Source organism: Dromiciops gliroides, chromosome 1 (genome assembly GCF_019393635.1).
Source record: "Dromiciops gliroides isolate mDroGli1 chromosome 1, mDroGli1.pri, whole genome shotgun sequence".
Lineage (NCBI taxonomy): Eukaryota > Metazoa > Chordata > Mammalia > Microbiotheria > Microbiotheriidae > Dromiciops > Dromiciops gliroides.
The window spans coordinates 650081063-650103351 of record NC_057861.1 but is presented as its reverse complement, the minus strand read 5'-3'; the positions used below and the strand labels follow the sequence as shown (position 1 = coordinate 650103351).

At 35.7% G+C, this 22289-nt stretch overlaps 1 protein-coding gene across 9 annotated transcripts in view; it reads left to right on the top strand.

Annotated features, from left to right (window-relative positions):
- Window positions 1–22289, top strand: part of MPDZ (multiple PDZ domain crumbs cell polarity complex component) — a 220961-nt gene that overhangs the window by 99743 nt on the left and 98929 nt on the right. For 8 of the 9 annotated variants that reach the window (XM_043979442.1, XM_043979448.1, XM_043979447.1 and 5 more), the window contains exons 16-19: window positions 433–621; window positions 3511–3720; window positions 7053–7169; window positions 12663–12824. In XM_043979442.1, coding sequence (XP_043835377.1) covers window positions 433–621; window positions 3511–3720; window positions 7053–7169; window positions 12663–12824 — 678 coding nt within the window. Of the gene's footprint in view, window positions 1–432; window positions 667–3510; window positions 3721–7052; window positions 7170–12662; window positions 12825–22289 lie in introns of all 9 variants that reach the window. The other variant, XM_043979441.1, reaches the window with a different exon arrangement.

Sequence of the window (22289 nt, the reverse complement as noted above, 5' to 3'; positions counted from 1 at the left end):
AGATCATAGATCCATAATAGTACTGAAATACTGAACTAATATTATTAATTAAAAAAACATCATTTTACTCTGTATTTGGTAAAATGATGCCCCCAAATACAAAATAATATATAAATATTAATTTCTATATACTTTTTGTCTTATGTAACAATCCAATTTCTCCCAAATTATTTCATACTTGTGCCGTAAAATGTCATTGAACTCTTTATATCTTTAATACTTAATAGTTCAAATTTCTATTCCTCTAAAAAATGTTGAATGATATTTTATTAATTGCCCTCATGATTCAAAATATTAGTTGACCCATTGGTGATTTTTCCTTGAGGTATTTTTTCTATCTCCTAAGACTTGGATTTTTCCTTTTCCTTTGGGTACAATATATCTCTTGATCTTGTGTTTCTGAAATAAGAGCCTTCTGTTCTTTTCTTCCAGCCTCATGTAGACCTCGGTGAATTCATTGGCTCATCAGAGACAGAGGATACTGCTTTCGACATGACTGATGTGGGTCAGAGTACAGAAGAGGTGCAAGGATCATCTTTGGCAATGTGGGAAACCAACATTCAACATATTGAGCTGGAAAAGGGGAGCGTAGGACTTGGTTTTAGCATATTAGACTATCAGGTAACATATACTCATTTCAACAGAATCAGTCTGCTTTTTTTGAAGGTAATTTCCATGATCAAATTATACCTTTGAGAGCAAAGAAAAGCTAAAATTATATTATTTCGTAATGTTCTATAGACAGCAGCAGTTTTGTTTTCTTTCTGTGAATATTTCCAAATAGTATTATTATTATTATTATTATTCACTAGTAATATTGTTTTGTAAAAGAATTTTTCTTAAACAGGTGAGAGAGCACATTAACATAATAAGCATTTATTTTATTATTTAACTCTTGATAAAATGAGGGAAGAATATAGTTTGTATTTATAGGATTATCAGAAATTATATTTACTTTATCAATATGTATTTTGTAGAGTGCACTTAAATTAATTTATGTAAAATTTTGAGTTCTCTGTACTGTGCTCCAGTCTATGTTTGTATTTGAAAATTGAACTATTAATCTATTATTTAGTCTTTTTTCTGCATGAGTTACATGTTTGGCACTTGGTATAACATATCTATATATCTGCATCCACATAGATATATATGTATTGTTAGTTTCATAAATTTGAGTGTATCTCTGAATGTACTTTAAAATGGTCGAGTATCATATGAGCTATTTCTTGTATTCTTCAATTAAATTGCCTGAATGGGAAAGTCTATCTGATAGACTGCAACTGTAGCTATTTATTAATTAATGCCAAACAACAAAGCCAGCTTAGATGGCACTATAAAGTCATATAAGATGCAAGGTCCTTTGATGCTGCCTACTTTCTAAGTCCTGCTTCCAGCAAGAGTTTACACTGTCAGTGCATTGCTAGTTATTATTTTGTGGTTTCTTTTCACCTTTCTTTTTCAGCTTTAGATATGCAAATACTTTTAAAAACAAAACTGAAAAAAACAAACAAACCCCCCCCCCAAAACCAAATTATTGGGGGCAGCTAGGTGGCGTAGTGGATAAAGCACTGGCCCTGGATTCAGGAGGACCTGAGTTCAAATTTGGCCTCAGACACTTGACACTTACTAGCTGTGTTAATCTGGGCAAGTCATTTAACCCTCATTGCCCTGCAAAAAACAAAACAAAACTGAATTATTACTTTCACTTAGTAGTTGTAGTGATGGGTTTAAAGTATCATCCTAGGCAAAGCAGCTCTTCTGATAAAACATATGGCCTAGTGTACCTCAGTCTAAGAGCAGAGGAGAAGTTCATCAGTTCTCAGATCTAGAAATCACTGAAGTTGTGTGTCTTTTGGACTGCATTTCAGTTTGAGCATCTAATAAATATTTTCAAGGTGGTCAGAGTTTTTGCTTATTCCCCAGAGTTCTCTGCCTCATGCTATTTTCCTGGGATGGGGAGAAGGAAAACAGTTCTTTTGTATGTCTGTTTCCCATGGATGGAAGACTTTCATTTTTAGCTGAATTCAACAGTTCTAATGTGCATATTAGAGCATTTGCTTTGCTAATTGTCACAGAATTTAAAATGAAAATTTATCCTCTTTGGAACAAAGTAATCTGCCACTTCTGTGATTCACAGATCACTTGTGGTCCAAATATACCTGGATTCCATGCTGCTTTTTCTCTTGTTCCCTCTGTGCCTCCCTCTTTGATTATTGACCTTAGGCCTTCTCCACCCTTCTCTGACCTAGCTAATCCCATTCCACTTACTTGGACATATTTAATTTATTCCCTACTTGCACCTACCAGACCTTTCTGTTCTCACTTTGCTAATCCATCCCTGATCACTTAGCTCTGAATTCCACCAGACTTCTTCCATGGGCACATTGTTTCTTTCCTACAATTGATACCTCAGCAGCGTGAGGTATAGGGAAGTTGTACAGCCTTTGGGTATTTTAGATATTTTGATTTTACTGTGCTGTTTATATAATAATATGTATGTGTTCCTATGACCTAACACAAATGATATTAGTATAGCCTTGCTGTTCTTATTTCTTGTTTGTTGCAAACACTTATTATTTAACCTTTGTTATGTTCAAGGGGAGATAGTCTAATGGATAGAGTGCTGAACTTGAATTCTGAAAGAATTGGTTTCATGTTTTTGCCTCAGACACTTACTTGCACTTTGACCCCTAGCAAGTCACTTTGCTAATCAATATATGATGCAAGCAGTTCCCTGAATCTTATCAAGTCAATCCATAAGCATTTATTAAATGGCAACTATGTGCTAAGTTCTGGGATACAAAGAAAAGTAAAAACACAGTCCCTGCACTCCAGGGTCCCACATTCTAATAAGGGAGGCAACAACCAAAAAATGCATATGTAATATATGCACATAAAGGAAGGTAATCTCAAAGAGAACACAGTGACAATAGAAGGGACTGGAAAAGGCCTCTAGCAGATGGTGTGATTTAAGCAGAGTCTGGAAGAAAGCCAGAGAAACCAGGAGAAGATAATGAAGTTTCAGTCTGTTAGTTGGGCATCCAGGTAACATAGTGGATATAGCACTGGGTTTTGGATTCAGGAAGACCTGAATTCCAGTCCTGCCTCTGATTTCTATAATTTTTGTGATCTTGGGCAATTTACTTACCCTTATCAGTATTCTGTCTCTTCATCTGTAAGATAAAAGAATTGGATATAATAACCTCCAATGTCCTATTTAGTTATACATTTATGATCCTATGAGGACCTTTCCTATTTAGGAGGAAATCAGAGATCCTTTGAGTAACATGTAAATATAAGGCATACGGTCTAAGAAAGAGCCAAGAATAATTTGCAGCACAGTTATAGTAACTTTATTCCATATAGTAAAGCATATATTAATTAATGTTTTTTTATTTTAAATGTGAAATATTTATAATAATTACCTAGATATTATTACTTAAAATTTGGGGTTTTCCTAAAGAAACTATTTTCTTCATCTTCCTCATTGTTTTTTTCTGTTTGCATCAGGATCCAGTTGACCCTGCTCGCACAGTCATTGTAATTCGCTCATTAGTGCCTGGTGGTGTTGCCGAACAGGATGGAAGACTCCTTCCCGGGGACCGGCTTATGTTTGTCAATGATGTTAACTTGGAAAATGGCAGTCTTGAAGAAGCAGTGCAAGCCCTGAAAGGAGCACCCTCAGGAACCGTGAGAATTGGAGTTACTAAACCTCTCCCTGTAAGAGTTTTGGTTATCTTGATTTTGTTGTCTCTTTTCCAGTGGAAATGGGCCACTTGGATGTTAAGATGTTATCTTGAACAATGAAAATTTATCCTTTATGTGCAACAATTTATATAATAATTTCCATCAATAACAGACAAAAACTCACCCACTCGTGAGTATTTTATATATATATATATGTATGTGTGTGTGTGTATAAAAACATACATAAAAATTTGCTAATGATAGGTACTAATAGAAACCCCTAAATAAATCTTCTGACTAATGATTAGTGTATACTAATTAGTACAAACTAATGTTGGGGAACACTATAGTGAATCCCAGAAAAAATATTAATAATCTTCCCCAGAGTTCTTGGGATCTGCTTCATTTCCAGTGACAGAAATGCCTATCACCTAGTGGTCCTTGACTCAACTGAATGGTGTGGTTGCTACTATGCTTGAAAAGTGAATATGTCAGGGCAGCTAGGTGGTGCAGTGGATAGAGCACTGGCCCTGCATTCAGGAGGACCTGAGTTCAAATCCAGCTCAGACACTTGACACTAGCTGTATGACCTTGGGGAAGTCACTTAACCCTCATTGCCCCGCCAAAAAAGAAAAAAAAGTGAATATGCCACACTTTTTTTCATTAGACATCTTCCTGCAAAGTTATATGTGTATTTTGGTTTTGAAAATCGAACCATATTTAAAATATTCTGGGGAAGTTAATGTCAAATAGGCTCATCATAAGAAAGATTGTTACAGAGAAGGTGGAAAGTTTGCAATTTGCATCGTCGTGGTGATTTGGTGGTGGTGGTGGTGGTGGTGGTGGTGGTGTGTGTGTGTGTGTGTGTGTGTGTGTGTGTGTGTGTGTGTGTGTGTGTGTACCCAGGCATCTATAACCCAGGCATCTATATATACATGTGTAGGGACCAGTGAAATAATGAATCTTTAAAGTAGTGAAAGAAAAAGAGGTTGCTAATTTAAAGAATTGTTTTATAAAGTATAAAGTTGTCTAGTAAGATGAATTTGAACCCTCAAATTTTACTTTTTTTGAAAAATAAGCAATATTTAAATTTTATATTTGCCTACAGTGAGGTATACCTCCAATGTGTTCTGCATGTAAGAGGAAAGAGAATATTCCTATATGTAGAATTTATATATACATACATATATATACACACACTTAATAGAAGATAGGCGCTAGACCTGTGATGATTTCATTGATATAGGAAAATGTCAAAAGAGGAAACTCCTCCTACTAATGTGTACTGGCACCTTCTTTGCAACCCACGGTCTTGGAGAGTTGCTCCTGTTTTGAGGGGCAGTATGGCTTGTGAAGGACACACAGGAAGTGTTTACCAAACGTAGAACTTGAACTTAAGTCTTCATGGCTCTGTGCCAGCTTTTTATCTATTTCTTCATAATGCTGCTGTGTCATTTAAATAGAATAATTAATAAAACATTATAATTATAAAGTATAAAGGATAAACAACTATCTATAAACAGAGATGCTGCTGTATTAATAAAGGGATACTTATAAAACTGCCCCTTAGGTGGCAGATAATGCATATTATTCAGAAGTTGCTTATGAACAGGTTATTAGTTAATTATGGTACAGCAAAAATGTTCCAAAGAAATCACTGAGGTATTTATTTAGAAAATTGATTCCAATATTCCTGTGACTGACAAAAATTAATTTTGTCAGTTTTCCCTACCAACAATAACCAAGGTACACTAGAATTAAGCCTTTTATTTTAGTAATATTGGGGTGTGTGTGTGTGTGTGTATATACATATATATATACACACACACACACACACACATTTTAAATTAAAGAGAGTTGATAGGACACACAGCTGTGTGTGTGTGTGTGTGTGTGTGTGTGTGTGAGTGTGAGAGAGAGAGAGAGAGAGAGAGAGAGAGAGAGAGTGAGTGTGTTTGGTGTGGATCTGTGGTATTATTGTAGTAAGAAAACCAGAAATGGAAATTGCACCTGACACAATGCAGATCGAAAACTCCTCTGGTAACTTACAGTCTTAGAGAATTACTAAGGGATAGAAAGAGGCAAGCATTACTATAATGGGATAGCTGGTAAGATTTGGAGGCAGCCTCGGATCCCATTCAGACACTTACTAGCAATGTAACTTTGAGCAAGTCATTAAACCTCTTTGTACCTCAGTTTTCTAATGTGTAAAAAGAGGATAATAATAGCATCTGCCTCACAGGGTGGTTTTGAAGCTCAAATAAAATAATATGTGTAAAACCACTTTGAAAACCTTAAAGTGCTATATAAATGCAAACCATTATTATTACTACGAGAAGTTAAATTATATTTCCCAGGTTGGCCCAATCTGTTGTCTCTTATGGCAACACAATCAAGTCAAATAAATGACATTTTGTTAACCTTCTTGAATAATGAAAGGAAAAAAACTATCAGTTCAACAAACATTTCTGGTAAACCTACTGTGTGCAAAGCACTGTGCTTAACAGACTTATTTCATGATTTCTAAAGTTCTTCTGCACTGTGCTGAAGTATCTTATTTCATAAAAATTGTTTTTTCCATTTTAATAATTATTGTTTCTTTATTCAGATGGGTTAATAGATAAAATTGGTGACTAAATTAATTTCATATAACTTTTAAAAGATAATCACTTATGGGGGAATTAAAATTTAAAAACTGATAAAATAAGAATGTTGTATTATGTTAGAGGTGAATAATCTGTGATCATAAATTCATTAAATAACAAGTGAAAGATGACATTTATAAAATTCATTATTTCTAATTATTTATTGAATAATTTCTTTCTAAACTTGGGTTTTTTTTTTCCTTCTGTTGTTCAGAATCTCTGTAAACACTGGGTGTACAGAATGAGAGGTTTTCAGATATAGCCAAGGTGTTGATTTGTTTTTTCTTGAGTATTCTTCTTTGCTAGAAGTCAGAATGGGGGTGAATATTTGTTTTGAGAAGGGAGAATTCTGAGGATGAAAGGGAATAGTGATAGTGACTTTTAAAAAAGAAGAAAAGAAAAATGAAGTCTCTCAGACATAGAAGAAAGCAGAGCAAAGTTTAGAAGGGGCCATAGACAACCAAGACTGGTGAAATTACTACATTAAATTTAACTTATACTAAAAAAACCTAAGAAATAATATAGCTTTTCCCATATGTAATCATCTTTTATGTTATTTGTATATGAGAATGTTTATATTTGTTGATGTTTGTCAAAGTCATAAGTATAAAAAGAAAATTTATTTATTTTTTTCAAAAGGAAAATCTCCCCAACATATCTCTCTTTGCATGTTCTTTTCAATGACTATTCATCCAACTCTGAGCTTCATTCTTTCTGCAGCTTTCACCAGAAGAAGGTTATGTTTCTGCTAAGGAAGATCCCTTTTTCTACACAGCATACTCATTTGAGGAGGAGGGGCCGACTGATGTAGCCCTCTTCCATGCTGAGGTAGCTCTGGTCAGTGCCCCAAGTTTACCAAGCCTTCTTTTGGAGTCCTTTCTTGGCTTAAATGATTGCTTTGCTGAGCATAGTAATAGATTAGTGTAATAGGCTTATTACTGATTCTTTGCTAACTTGATTTAAAAAAACTTGAAGCTTGGCCAATTCATCCTACCCCTGCCATAAAGTTCTCAAAGATGAAGTAGGAAAATATATATGTATATGTATACATATATATAATACATAAGTGTGTACATGTTTGTATGTATACGTATGTGTGAGATGTGGAAAATTAATTTGCTGAAATTTGAGGGGGGAAATGTAATTAATAACATTAAGTTATAATGTAACTCACTTCACTGTCAAATTTTCCTAATTTGATTTTCTTTAAATTTCTTCTTTTCTTTTTCCTTTATGTATCACTGTCAGTTTCCTTAAAGGGCCACTCCCTATATTTTCTTATTGGTGTCATGATATTTACAATTCAGTATATATTAATCACTAAAACTCTATCATAAGAGAAGAACAAGTTATTTATCATGTGATATGACATGCTCAAATCATATATATTTGGCTCTATTTTTTATTATTGACAAGGAGACTGCCAAAAAAGGTATGGGGGGGGGCAGTAAATTTAATGCTTTGCATAGTTACCAAAGTAAGTTTTGATGCTTTGGTTTAAAAATTAAGGTAGGAGGCAGCTAGATGGAGTAGTGGATAAAGCACTGGCCCTGGGTTCAGGAGGACCTGAGTTCATATCTGGCCTCAGACACTTGACACTTACTAGCTGTGTGATCCTGGGCAAGTCACTTAACCCTCATTGCCCTGCCCCTACCCCCCAAAAAATTAAGGTAGAAGACTTGCTGTTTGTTATGACCTTGGAGAAAGGATATGTATAAAGATAATAAATAGATAAATTTGACAGTACTCTTAGCACTAAGGCCCAAGATTGTCTTCCTGCCTAAATTTTTGGCATACATTTTCTAAACTTATGGAGATTTGGTCCAATGTCTTGTACTGTATTGTGGTTGAATATCTTTTTTTTAAACCATTCATATGTGATAGACATATTTTTGGTATCAACTTTCGAATACATTAAATACTTCATATTTTTCTAACAAACTGTTGGCCATCTACATTTCTTGCTTTAAGTAAGAGCATAAATAAATATAGTCCTAGATTCTTCAGCTATATGTATCTGTGCTAATGCTCATTTTAAGAGAAATGATTGTGTGAAAGATAGAAAGTGGAAAGTTGTATTCAGGGAATATTGGAATTCCCTTGAATAGTTCAGCTTGGCTAGAATATAGAGTACTTAAAGAGGTGGAATCTGGGATCATTCTTGAAAGGTGGTACTTTGTTGTCAGACTGTGGATGACTTTAAATGTAATGCTGAGACTGAAGAGTTTGTATTTAATTACAGAGACCTTGGGAAGTCTCTGAGTCAGGAATTTTAACCTAAGGTCCATGAACTTGCTAAAAAAAAATGAACAACTGTGTTTCAATGTAATTGGTTTTCTCTGTAATCCTTTATATTTTATTTTTTCCCATTTAATTTATTTTTAGAATGGGCCTATAGGTGTTCCCAGAATGCTAAAGGTGTCCTTGACACATAGAAAAAGGTTACCTCTGTTGTAAATATTTTCGAGTGGAAGAGCAACATAGATCTCTACATTCGGATGATGCTTTTGATAAGGATGAATTGGAGAAGAGAAAAATTGGGGAAACCAAGTAGAAGGCTATTAAAATACGGTAGAGGAGAGACAATGAAAGCCTGATCTTGAGGAGGAGGTGTTTAAGCAGAGAGAAGGGGATAGATTAGATCAGTATTATGGAGTTAGAATAAAAAAGGTTTGGCAATTGACTGGCTAAATTAAGAGAGATTAAGGGAAAAGAAACAGTCAAGGATTGATTATACCTGCTTGATTAGCAGTATGCTAGTGTCTGCAATAGAAAAAAAGAATCTTGGAAGAGGTGAAAATTTAGGGGAGAAGATAATTTGAACATGTAGAATTTGAGATGATTTTGGAAAACACAGGCAGAGATGTTCAGGAGGCATTTGGTGATACTGCATGAGTTCAGAAGAGGTATTGGGGTATATATGGTCATTAACCCATAGGAGCTGATGAACTCACTAAGGAAGAGAACATAGAAGGAAGAGAGAACCCAGGATTGGACCTTGGAAGATAGACAGGGGGTGGGAAATGGATGTTCCTAAATTCTTTGTTCCTGGTTCTGCATCCCTAAAAACGTTAAAAGGAAATAAGAAGGAAAATGTTCTAAGTATAGAAATTATTATGGACCAGGGGAATTTCTCAAGAATAAATTATACCATGGTAATATTTAAGTAACCTTTAAAATGGTTTTTCATAAGCAGTTTGGTATTCATATACCTGTGGTAGCTTCAGTTTAATCCAATTCAAAAGACATCTATTATGTGTATACCCTACCATCTATTGGGTACTTATGATATATATTTTCTTATTTCAATAAATCCATTTATAAATTTATTGATCTTTGCAAACTTTAAAAATTAGTTGACTTCAACAGAAAGTGACTTTATTTTTCAAGCATTTTTACCCAAAGATAACTATATACTCATTCCATTATAATCTGGAGTGACTTGCCCCTAACTTACCTTCAATGGATCTTTATTATTTCTGTGATAAAATATAAACTTCTGCTACTTAAGGTGAATCCCCACTCTGACTCCCATATAGCCTTCCTGCCTGATTTCATACCGTTCTCCTGTGCTGCTATGCATTCTAGCCAAGATAGATTACAAGATATTCCTAAAACATTTTGTTACATTTCACATGACCACCTAGTTCTGCAAATGGCCCTACCGGTTGAAAAGTGCTCCCTTCTTATCTCAGCCTTTCAGAATCCTTTCCTCTCCTCAAGACTTAGCCACACTCTTCTTGATGCCTTCCTCAAACCTCGCAATTTTCGGTTCTGACAACTTCCTTAAATTTTCCTAGATTATATTTCTCTTTCCCTTGTTTTTTTTTTCCATTTGTTACTAAACTCATACTTGCATTATCTGTATATGTGTTATGTCACCTCAGTAGAATAAACGCTGAGGACTGCTTCCTATGGGACTTGTGTTAGGCAGCCAACATAGTGCCTTACACATAGAGACACAATAAATATTTATGTAATTGAATGAAATATCGTATCTAAAACAGCAGATTTTCAGGAAGAAATAACAGGCATACAGTAAATCATCTTCCTTCTGCCACTATTATGCTCCAATAACACCATTAAAATAAGAAGTAGTATTGCATAGGATATAGAGAGTTGACTTGAGCCCCAAAAGACCTGACTTTAATTCCTGCCTTTGACATATACATTCAATGTGATCTTGGACTAGTTATTTAACTTTTTACTGCTATAGGAAATTCTTTGAGACTAAAGGTTGTAGAGGAGGTGTTGACTAGCATTGAGAAGGGAAGTTTTCTTCCTCTGGAATTCTCTATACCAATGAAATCATGGGTCCAGTTCCTGTCCCTACATAAACAAATCCCATGGAAACATCACATATCCTGCCTATAACGTTCTTAGTTTCATCCTCCTAGGATACTCCTAGCTTACTGTGTACTTGTAACTAAACTATTCCATTCACAATGCTTCTCTTCCCCCCCCCCCCTGACAAAAAAAAAACAGAAACAAAAACTTACATCTCTGCTCTTTCCTATGGAACTAACTTAACTAAATAACAACATAATTCTCTGTAATGTTGTTTCACCTAATGTGTTTTCTTGGAACCAATTACATGGAATCAGGCCAGGCCTGTTTGTATGTAGAAATTCAAGATTTCCTTAGCAGAGGAAAAAGTGCTACCCTATCAGCACCACCAAAGCAAATGTGAAATATAAGTAGAGTTTGAAAGAGATAACCAAATATACTTTTAAAACAATGCACTCGGCTTCTTCTGAAATCCTATGGTATGTTTGTGAATGAAATACTGAAAAATTCTGAAATAATATTCCTAGGGACTTCAGGTTCTTTGTTCCCTGGGAGCAGCAATAGTTTTTTCACTAAATAAACTCTACCTCACACTATGCGTGTGAAATGTTAGGTAGCCATTTCTGACCTATGGTAATGGCATCATTTGTTATAGACCTACTCTGTGAAGAGCATCATGATAGGAAATGGGGGGGGGATTTTATATATAATTATATATACATACACACATATGTATAATAGCCCTGACCTTCAAGGAGCTCACGCTAACAGGGATATAAGTTGCCAATACAGATAACAACAATATCTAACGTTAAGTGGATTAGGATCTTGTGAAATACTTTATGAGGTTTGAGGGGGAAGCTTGTTACAAGCTGTGCTCCCCATCATATCTGTGACGTCCTCACTACTAGCAAATGACCTTGTTAATTATTCCTCTAAGTTCATTTATAACAACTGCTATGAACTTCCTCATTGTAATTTCCTCACATGGAAAAATAAGGGGGCTGGACTAGGGTCCCTTCTTTCATTCCTCATCGCTTCTCAGCATCATCACCAACTAACTTTTCTCCTTCCCCCAACCACAGAAAAGTTAATTCTCTCTCTCATTCATCATAGTCTCATTCATTGTAATTCAATAAACATTTATAAAGTACCTATTATGTGTCAGGGACTGTGCTAAGCACTGGGGATACAGACAAGTCCCTGCCCTCAAAGAACTTACAATCTAATGGGGAAAATAACATATAAAAGGAAGCTGGAAAGGAGTAGCTATCAGGGGGTACCCAGTGTGGGGACATCTTGTACCTTGGAGTTCAAACCAAGCAGAGCTGCAGTTGGAAAGTGGAGAGTTCCTCTACCATGTGGAGAGTTCTTACCCCTTGCTTTCTATTCCCTGTCCTTCCTCCATAATCTTGCTTTACTATGCCTGGATTAGGAACTATATTCAAGGCATGGTATTGTGGTGTTAGCATTAATCCCCTCTGTGGGTTCTTAGAGACACCAAATTTGATCACCATCCTGATCATGTAATGGTTTCTAGACTCCAGTCTATTTTAAAATGTGCTTTTTAACAGCTTTGAAAATTGTTGCTTTAATACAATTCTGCAAATTATTAAGACTAAAGGTTTTAAAAATGAGACTCAATTTATATTTCATTATAATCTCAGGAGGTGATGGTGCTTTTAAAAAAATATGAATTGTAAAACAAATTATGCTTAATTTATACGACTACTTCAAACTTAGAAGTGGCATCCAAGCCTTTCGCTAATTGTTGTTAGTGGAAAAAAGAATGCATTGGCTCTGTTATTAATGGAATGAAGTCATACAGTTGTGACACTTAATGTCAGCACCCTCTACTCCTGGTTGCCAGCTTTTTCCTGTTCTGTTGCATTAGCCAATCCTTGATGTATCAGAGATTCTGTGCATAACAAAGATGAAAAATGAGAATAGTAACAGGATGCATTTTAGCCTTGAGCTGGCAAATGTTGGGAACATATGTGATAAGACAGATATTCAGACTGATGCAATTATATTTATTGCTAGGTGGACGCAAATGAGGCAGACTTAGCAGATGAATCCACCTTCGAGTCTCAGTACTCTCCTGAGGATGAGGACGCCTTCCAAGCCTCAGTGTTAGCTCTCCATGGCAGCGCCTGCAGCAGTGGCCTGAACTATAGCCTCTCTATTCCATCATCTCCTCCTAAGGTAAAAAAATGCACTTTTATTGATGGGGAAAACCTTTATTATAATTATCTGAAGGTCAGTGTTTATGTCTGGCTGCTGAATTCAACATAGAGGCTTTCTGTTTCTGCAGTTCCATCTGCTCATGGCTTCATTATCAGATTAAAGCACAATTTCATTAGGGAGCGTTGATTGGATACCTCTCAGATCAGTAACACACTGTTTATATCTAATATCTGTGAGACAGTGTGACAGGCACACAAGGGTTCAAAGCTATGATTTTTTTTCACAACCCAGAAGGATAAAATATTGGAAGACAATTTGAAAAATTCCATTTGCCTTTCCATACTTCTGAAGACATAATGGAACACTCATTTCACAAATAAATGGCTGTAAAATTGATTTCTTAACAAGTACTAAATACATTTCTTGTATTTTTATATTCGTGTAGTATGCCATACCATGTGTGGTATGACATGTAGTCAATCAAAATGTTTTTCAGGAAAAATGATGGTTACAGTTGTTTGACCTTTAGACTCCAGTGAGTTTCAAAAATGAAATGGTTTTGAATCTATAGGCAAGGTGGAAAGCAAGAACAAAGACCTTATTTACCTAATTGGCCCTGTGTAGGCAGATGGCATTGTAGACCCTGAATCTTTTTTCTTCTGACTCAATTCAGCAAACAGTCATTATTTGTTGAGTTTAATTGATAACATTACACACCATGGAAGGTAGTATAATAATGGGAAAAGCAATAGATTTCAAACCAAAGGGCTGAATCTTGATCCCTAGTTCTGCAGTAACATTTTTGTCTCTAGGCAAATCATTTGATCTGCCTGTTCCTCAATATCTTCTTATACAACATGAAAGAACTAGGCTTGTTTAACTCTGAGGTTGGTCCCTCTAAACTAAATCTGATGATGCTATATGGAAATATAAGTCTCTGAGTATGTTATTAAAATACCAAGAAAGTAAGACTTTAAAATATTATATAGACCCTCACAAAATAGCTCATTGATATTCTCTTTGGTGTGCATATGTGAGTATTTATATGTGTATATAAATTGGGGCATAGATTTTGTGTGGGTATCAACATTTTTCCTTTTTAGTTGTTCATTAATTTTTGGCCAGAACCTTCCCAAAGATTTTTCCCCCATGTTCAGGCTGCACCTGTTATCATTGCAAATGATGCTGGGCAATTTCCTTGGATTGGTTTGCAAGGTCTCATCTTGAATGGAGCAGCTGCTCCTGTATCACCACACCTGAGACTGTCTGTCTGGTTGTTTCCTTCCTGGAATAGGTTCAGCCTTTACTGGCCTTAGGGCTTGAATCTGAGTTCATCTCCTAATGGAATCTCCTAATCCACAACACAACACACTTCTTCATGCCAGTGGGACAGATTGCATTGTTTAACTTAGTAATTGTTACTTAAAGGGATTACACTATCTGCATACTGAGAAGCATATATTTTACAGGACATGCTGGCAGTATGTAGTACAACATATTGGCTTACCAAAGTCTTCTGTTTTCATCTCTCTCCCTCTTTTTTCCTTCTCTTTCTGAGCAGTTTACTCCTTTGTTGCAATGGAATTTGGCAAGCTTGCCTATCAGCTGAAATAAGTAAATAAGAAAACAGCAAAGAATATATTAATGAGACTATTTAAAAACACAATGAGAAATTTCTGCCAGTATTCAATTTAATTATTTCTTGAGACTAGAACAGTTCATGAACCATAGTGATCTTTGCAATTGTATTATATTTGGGTTTGGGCTAAAATTTGTTTTTATAAATGGAAAAATATCCCTAACTTTTTGATCATAGATAAGAAGGTATCATAGTTGTGAAGGAATTCAAAGGTCATTTAATTTAAGGAGTAATCACTTCAATAGCATCACTAATAAGTGACTGTTTAGTCTCTATTTTGAAGTTCTCCAGTGGATGGCAGAGAAGGTCACTATCGCCGAAACCTTCCCCTTCTATTTTTGGTTGTTTTTTTTAAGTTATTGCTATATTTTGTTTTTATATCATCTTCATTTAGAAACATTCTTCCTCTACTCTTCACAGGAGAGTCATCCTTTGTAACAATAAATAAAAAAAAAAGAAATGCAGAGATGGGGGAAAAACCCGTTTAGGAAACCTAGCCAATATCATTTGAGTTTAACACACAGTTGACATTCAGTGTCCTGTAACTGTAGTCTCCCATCCCTGCAAAGAAGTGAGGGAGTGGCATTTTTTCCTCTCTACTTTAGGGCCAACCATGACCATTATTTCATTTTGTTTTTATTTATTGATCTTTCCATTTCCGTTGCTGTTTTCATGTTCTATATATTACTTCCCTAGTTCTACTTACTTAACTTTGCAACAATATACATAAAGCTTCCCATATTTTTCTGTATTCTTCAAATTCATAATTTCTTATGATTTAGTAATGTTCTATGACATCAATGTATCACAGTGTGTTTAGCTATTTGTTGTCAGTCAGTGGGCATCTATGTACTTTGTTTTCAGTTCTTTGCTCCTGCAAAAGGTGCTATGAAGTCTCATTAAGGACTTTTTTTTTTAATATTGTATCTAAATTTGCCATTCTGCAACTTTCAAATATTGCATTGAGTTTTGCCTTCCTATGCCAAGATCAATTCTTATTCTGTTTGATATCCTATAGCCCTTTAGATATTTGAAGAGTATTATGATGTTCTCCCTAAGTCTTCCCTTGTATAGGCAAAAAATGCTTATCTCCTTCAAACAACCTTTGTATGGAATGGTCTCCAGTTTCTTCAACATTTTGATTATACTTTTTTGTATTTCCTGTAGATTTTTTTCAGTAGGCCATTATAAAGTATTCTACAGAATACTTTAAATATAATCTGACTGTGATAGAGCACTTAAAGACTGTAGGGGTGTTCAGGCAGGACTTCCATCTCTTCTGAGAGGGCTTCCTGAGCCTTTTTCAGGGCTCCTCATCCATCTTTAATGTCTACCTGTGACCGAAGTCTCACCTGTGGTTCCTAGAAGTGGTAGCACGGGTGATGACCACACTCATGGAAATCGCAGCAGACAGGTTAAACCAGGCTGCGGGCAACTGATAGACATTAAACATATTGGTGAGTTAGGTGGATGTGTAGCCCAAGCCTTTCCCCCGCAGAATGGGCAGAGGAGTACAATTTGTCCCAGTGTCCTTGAAGGCAGCTGAAGCAGGCTCTGTGGAGCACTTAGAGCTGGGTCACACATCAAAGACACCAAGGTCATCCACTGCATCCCAGACCATAACCAGTCATCTTGACTTTTGTTTTGCCATTGGACCTCGGTGACTCCCAAAGAGAGAGTGGGTCTTAAATCAAATTCACATGTGAGGCAAGGCATCTCCCCATAATGTCCTTCATCCTCTTCGAAAATGAAGGATGAGTAACAACTTCCTTCCATTTAAACAAAATGCTTTTGTTGATACCTAAGATTTTATTGGGTACCATGTCACTTTTCTCATATCAGTCTGTCTGCTCAAAACTTTACATGTTTTTAACATAAATTGTCTAGTCATGATTTCCCCATCTTGTACTTAGACATTTGTTTTTTATCGAGTAGAACTTTATCCCTAATAGTTTTCATCTCATTATATTCATCCCGTAATCTAGCATCTCAAGACCTTTTTGAATCATGATACGATAGTTCATTGTGTTAGCTATCCCTCATACTTTTATCTTATTATTTCAACATCATTTACAGATTTAATAAAGATCTTATCTTTGTATTCATCCAAATTTTTTATAACAATGTTGAATAACACACTGGATCACTCCCCTAAACATCTGTCCAAATTGTTATTGTCTTAAATAATTATTTTTTTACTAGATGAATCCATCTACCACTCCCTTTTTTATCTTTAAGGGTAAGATGAGAGATTCTCAAAAACCTTGCTAAAATCTGGATATGCTTATGGAATTCTCCTAATCTGTCTAATAACCCCATAAAAACCTCAAATAGTAGTAATATGTTATGACCTACTTTTGAGGCAGGTTCTTAATGATCACTTAGTTTATTTTCTCTGAATTCAAAAATTATAACTTAAATAAAATATTCTAGAATTTTTTTAGTGAGGCAATTGGGGTTAAGTGACTTGCCCAGGGTCACACAGCTAATAAGTGTTAAGTGTCTGAGGCCAGATTTGAACCCAGGTACTCCTGACTCCAGGGCTGGTGCTCTATCCACTGTGCCACCTAGATGCCCCTATATTCTAGAATTTTGTCATGGTTCAGTCATGCTCATTGACTTATAGTTAAAGGCTTTACCCACTTAAAATAATTAGAACATGTGCTCCTTTTTGAGTCCTTTGCATGCTCTTTCCTCCCTTCCTTCTGTCTCTGTCTCTCTGTCTCTGTCTCTCTCTTTCTCTCCATAATTTTTAGAGTTTGCTGACAGTGCTTAATCAGTCAGGTTTCAGACAGGGAGACCAAAGAGTTGGCTATTAGAATAATCCAGGTAAGAGGTGATGGAGGACTGAACTAGGGTGATAGATATGTGTTTGGAGAAAAAGGTGAAGTATTCAAGAGAAGTAGCAATAAAAATAACAAAATATTTGGTAACTGATTGGATGTATAGAGTGTGTGAGAGTGATGAGTGTTTGACACTAAGGTTATAAATGTGGGAGACTAGAAGGCGGTGCTCCCAATAGAGTTGGGGAAATTTAGAAGAGGGATGGATTTGGGGTAAAACACAATGAGTTCTGTTTTTGTCCTGATGAGTTTGAAATCTCTATGGAACATCCTGTTCTAATGTTCTTGAAGGAATATCAGAGCTCAGGAGCAGTCAACTAGGCAGTTCTTGAAGGAATACTACAGCTCAGGAAAGGAACTAAGTAGATCTTAGAGTTATCAACATAGAAATGGTAATTGAGCCCATAGGAGCTGAAGAGGATACCTAGTGACAGAGTATAGAAAGAAAATCGAAGAGGGAGAAGGCAGATCCTGTTTGTGGGCAGGACATACATTATGAAAACTCCAAGGAGACCGGGAAGAAAGTTTTAGATCTTTAGGAGGAAAATCAAGCAAGCACATACATTGTCCCAGAACTCAGGAGTAGAGAGTGATGAATAATGTCAAATGTTTCAGAGAATCAAAACATGAGTATTGAAGAAAAGGCTATTTACTTCTTGGTAGATTTGGAGAGAGCATTTTCAATGGAATTATTAGGGCAGAAGCCAGATAACAGACAGTTTAGAGGAGTGAGAGGAGAGGAAGTAGGGGTGCTGAGTGCAGAAGGCCTTTTCAATAAGTTTACCTGAGAAAGGAGGGAGAGGTAAAAAGAACTATTTCAGGAATAGAGGAATCTGGTGAGGGTCTTTTAAAGATGGGGGAGACAACTTTTAGGTCTTTTGCCCAAAGAAATCATGGAAGGGGGAAAGGGACCCACATGTACAAAAATATTTATAGTGGCTCTTTACGTGGTAGCAAGGAATTGGAAGTTGAGGGAGTGCCCATCAATTGGGGAATGGCTGGACAAGTTGTGGTATATGAATACAATGGAATACTATTGTGCTGTAAGAAATGATGAGCAGGAAGAGTTCAGAGAAACCTAGAGGGTCTTACGTGAGCTGATGATGAGTGAGATGAGCAGAACCAGAAGAACACTGTACACAGTATCATCAACATTGAGTGTTGACCTACTGTGATGGACTATATTCTTCTCACCAATGCAATGGTACAGAAGAGTTCCAGGGAACTCATGAGAGAAGAGGATCTCCAAATCCAAGAAAAAAAAAGAAAGAAAGAACTGTGGAGTATAGATGCTGATTGAACCATATTATTTCTTTTGTTTTGGGTGCTGTTGTTTTTTTTTTCTATTTTGAGGTTTTGCACCACTGCTCTGATTCTTTCTCTTGTAACAGGATTAATGCAGAAATAGGATTAATGTTATTGTGTGTATATATATATATATCTATATGTTTATGTATAGAGATATATAGATATAACCTATATCAGATTACCTGCTGTCTAGGGGAGGGGGGAGGGAGGGGAGGGAGGGAGAAAAATCTGAAATTGTAAAGCATGTATAAACAAAAGTTGAGAACTATCTTTACATGTAACGGAAAAAATAAAATATCTCATAAAAAAAAAGATGGGGGAGACAAGCATATTTGTAGACAGCAGAGGAGAACTATTAAAAAGGGAGAGAATGTAGATTGTGGGGATAGTAGTTTGGATAACATTCAATAGGAAGAATAGGATGAAACATTTTGTAGATTTGTCCTTGTTGAAGATATAGGCCACATCTTCAATGACTAGGGTAAAGGAGGAAATAGTGGAGCTTCGACATTGGATATGGCAGAGTTGGGGTTGTTTCCTTGTTTTACTACCATAGGATGTTATTCTGGGCCTGATTACTTGAGCTTATTGAGAGCAATATGTTGTTCTGTTTTCACCACCTCATTTATCCTAGATTTCAACTAAATGTTAAACATTTTTTAATCTTTCCTAATTCAGAGATCATAGGGAATGTCACCTTGTGGGTAGTTCAGCAAGAAGCCTATTGTCCCTGGATCATAGAGTAGGTAAGGTGTAAAGTGTTGGAGAACTAGAAAAATAGGAAAGAGCCAGATCGTGAAGTCAAAAAAATTAAAAGTCAAATAGTAGGGGAATGACATGGTCAGACCTACAGTTTAGGGATATCTCTTTGGTAGCTGAATGCATCATAGACTGGAGTGGGGAGAGACTTGAGGCAGGGAGACTAAAAATAATGCTGTTGAAATAGTTCAAGCCTGTACCAGGGTAGCGGCCTTACGAGTGGAGATAAGGGGATATACAAGAGAGTGGTTGTGAAGGTATAAAAGATAAAACTGGGGGCAGCTAGGTGGCGCAGTAGATAAAGCACCAACCGTGGATTCAGGAAGACCTGAGTTCAAATCCAGCCTCAGACACTTGACACTTACTAGCTGTGTGACGCTGAGCAAGTCACTTAATCCCCATTGCCCCTCAAAAAAATAAAATAAAATAAAAATAAAGGATAAAACTCAGATATGTTAGGGATGTGCACAAGTGAGTAGTCAAGGATGATGCCAAAGTTATGAGCCTTGATGCCTGGGAGAATGGTGATGCCCTCCATAATAGAAAGGTTTGGAAAAGAGGAAGGTTTTGAGGGAAAGGTAATGACCTTAGTTTGGGAAATGTTGAATTTGCGATGTCTATGGGACATCAAATTCAAAATGTCCAAAATTAGAATTGATTACTTTTCCATGAACTTTAAGATATTTCCTAATATTGAGACTTTCATTCTCATTGTGTATGAGTGATAAATTTGAAAGGAAGATACAGTATAATAATGTTTGAGAATATCAGTCATTTTTTAAACTCTTGAAATTACTCAGAGATGTACCCCAGGTCACTGTTAATTAGTAGGAGTTAGGATTACAAGATAGTTTTTTTATTCCATTTTCATTATTTTTCTGCTATACTATGCTCTTCCTCTAATAAAGAACTAACATTCCTGTCTTTATCTACCTTCCCAAATTTATTTATATTGTCATCATAATAATGGAAATTAATGTTTATATATCAGTTATACCACCACTAATTTGCAAAGGTAAAAAAGTCATTCTTTAATTCAGACAGTCTAGTCTATGGAAAAGGAATAAATGCATAGGATAGTTCTATACTATAGCTCATTAAAATTGGAGGAAATATAATAGAAGAGGAGAAATTAAAAATAGAAAGTTGGAACAGCTGTGTTTACTCATAATAGCAAAACTATTCAACAAAAAGTGCAAAAGAAGTATTGTGAAGTATATTAGATGTTAACAATAATAGTTAAAATTCATATGATGCTTTAAGGTTAGCAAAGCAATTTACATATATTTTCTCATATGATCTTCACAACCACCCTATGAGGAAAATGATAGTATAAACCCCATTTTACTGAGAGAGATTAAGTCACTTGCCCAGGGTTACACAGTTTGTACGGATCTGAGACAAAATTGAGCTCAGGTCCATTTAAGTCCAATTCTAGCACTTTATCTTCTATGTGACCCAACCTGGAAGAAAGGCAGTATGGTATCTATCTTGTCTCAAGAATTTTAAAAGAAAGTTTGATAGTTCCACAAGTTTCAGTGACTCACCTGTAAGATAATTCTCTATTAAAATATGATAAAATTCATTTCTAAATATATCTGATTCTGAAAATTTTTTCAATGGGAGTTCATTTATGACTTTTTCAATCAGTCTTTCTTAGGTTATGTTAATTATTTTTATTTTGGTTCATTATTTTTTGATATTTGATATTTTTGGTCTGAGAAATAGTTATAGTCTGTATAAATAATCTCCTTCCAGTAATCTTCATAGTTCTGTCAAATCTAGTTTTTCCAGCTTTCCGTTTGGGTCTCTAATTTTCTCTTTCTTATGTTTATGTTAGATTTACTAAGCTCTGAAAGGGGAATGTGCCCCCACCTCCAGATAATAGGCACCCCTGGACATTCCATTGAACCAATTCAGGTTCCATTTTCTCATCTGTAAAATAAGGTTGGAATGGATGAACTCAGAGGTCCCTTGCAACTTTAAAAATGATTCTGTGATCCCATGAATTAATGCTTTACGACTCAGATCTTTTGACATTTCTGTTACCTACTCCTTTGAGTACTTGGTTACTATACAATTTGATGCATCCACATTCAATATTTTTATTATTTCATTAGCAAAGGTTCAGATAAAATCAAAATTTATTACCCAGTCTTTATTTTTCCCTTGAACTACATGCCCATATTGCCAGCTGCTCACTGGGTATTTATACCTGGATGTCTCTTCTGTATTTCAAACCCCAAACATCTGTACAAAGTGCAACTCATTATACTCCCCTCTAAATCCACTTCTCTTCCAAAACAGGGCATCACCATGCTCCACTCATGCAGCTTCCCATCATTGGAATGATTCTTGACTTTTCCCTCTCTTACACTCTCATTCACAAGCAAGTGCCAACTCTTGTTGATTTTACTTCCACCAGGTATCATGAAACTATTCCTTTTTCCATTGAGGCAGCTAGTCAGTACAGTGGTTCAAGCTCTGTGCCTCATCAGGAATATCCGGGTTAAAATTTGGCCTTAGACACTTACTAGCCTTGTGACTTTGATCAAGTCACTTACCCTCTTCTCAGCTCAATTTCTTCAACTGTAAAATGTGTATAAAGTACTTAGCACAAGGCCTAAGGTACTAAATAAATGCTCATTTCCTTCCTTCCTTATTACCTCTTACTCTGGTCTACTTAGTTTTCATGCTTCCAATATTCTTGTTCTTCTTGTTCACTATTCTTCACACAACTGCCAAATTAATATTTCTGAGATAGAGATCTAATCATGTCATTGCCCTGCTCAGTAATCTTCTTTGGTACTTGGTTGCAAATAAGATAAAATAAAAGTTCTTTAGCCTGACATTTAAACTCCATCAAAATATGATGCCCACATAGCTCCCCATGCAAATTTCATGTTTCTCTCAATCACAATATGTTATATTCTA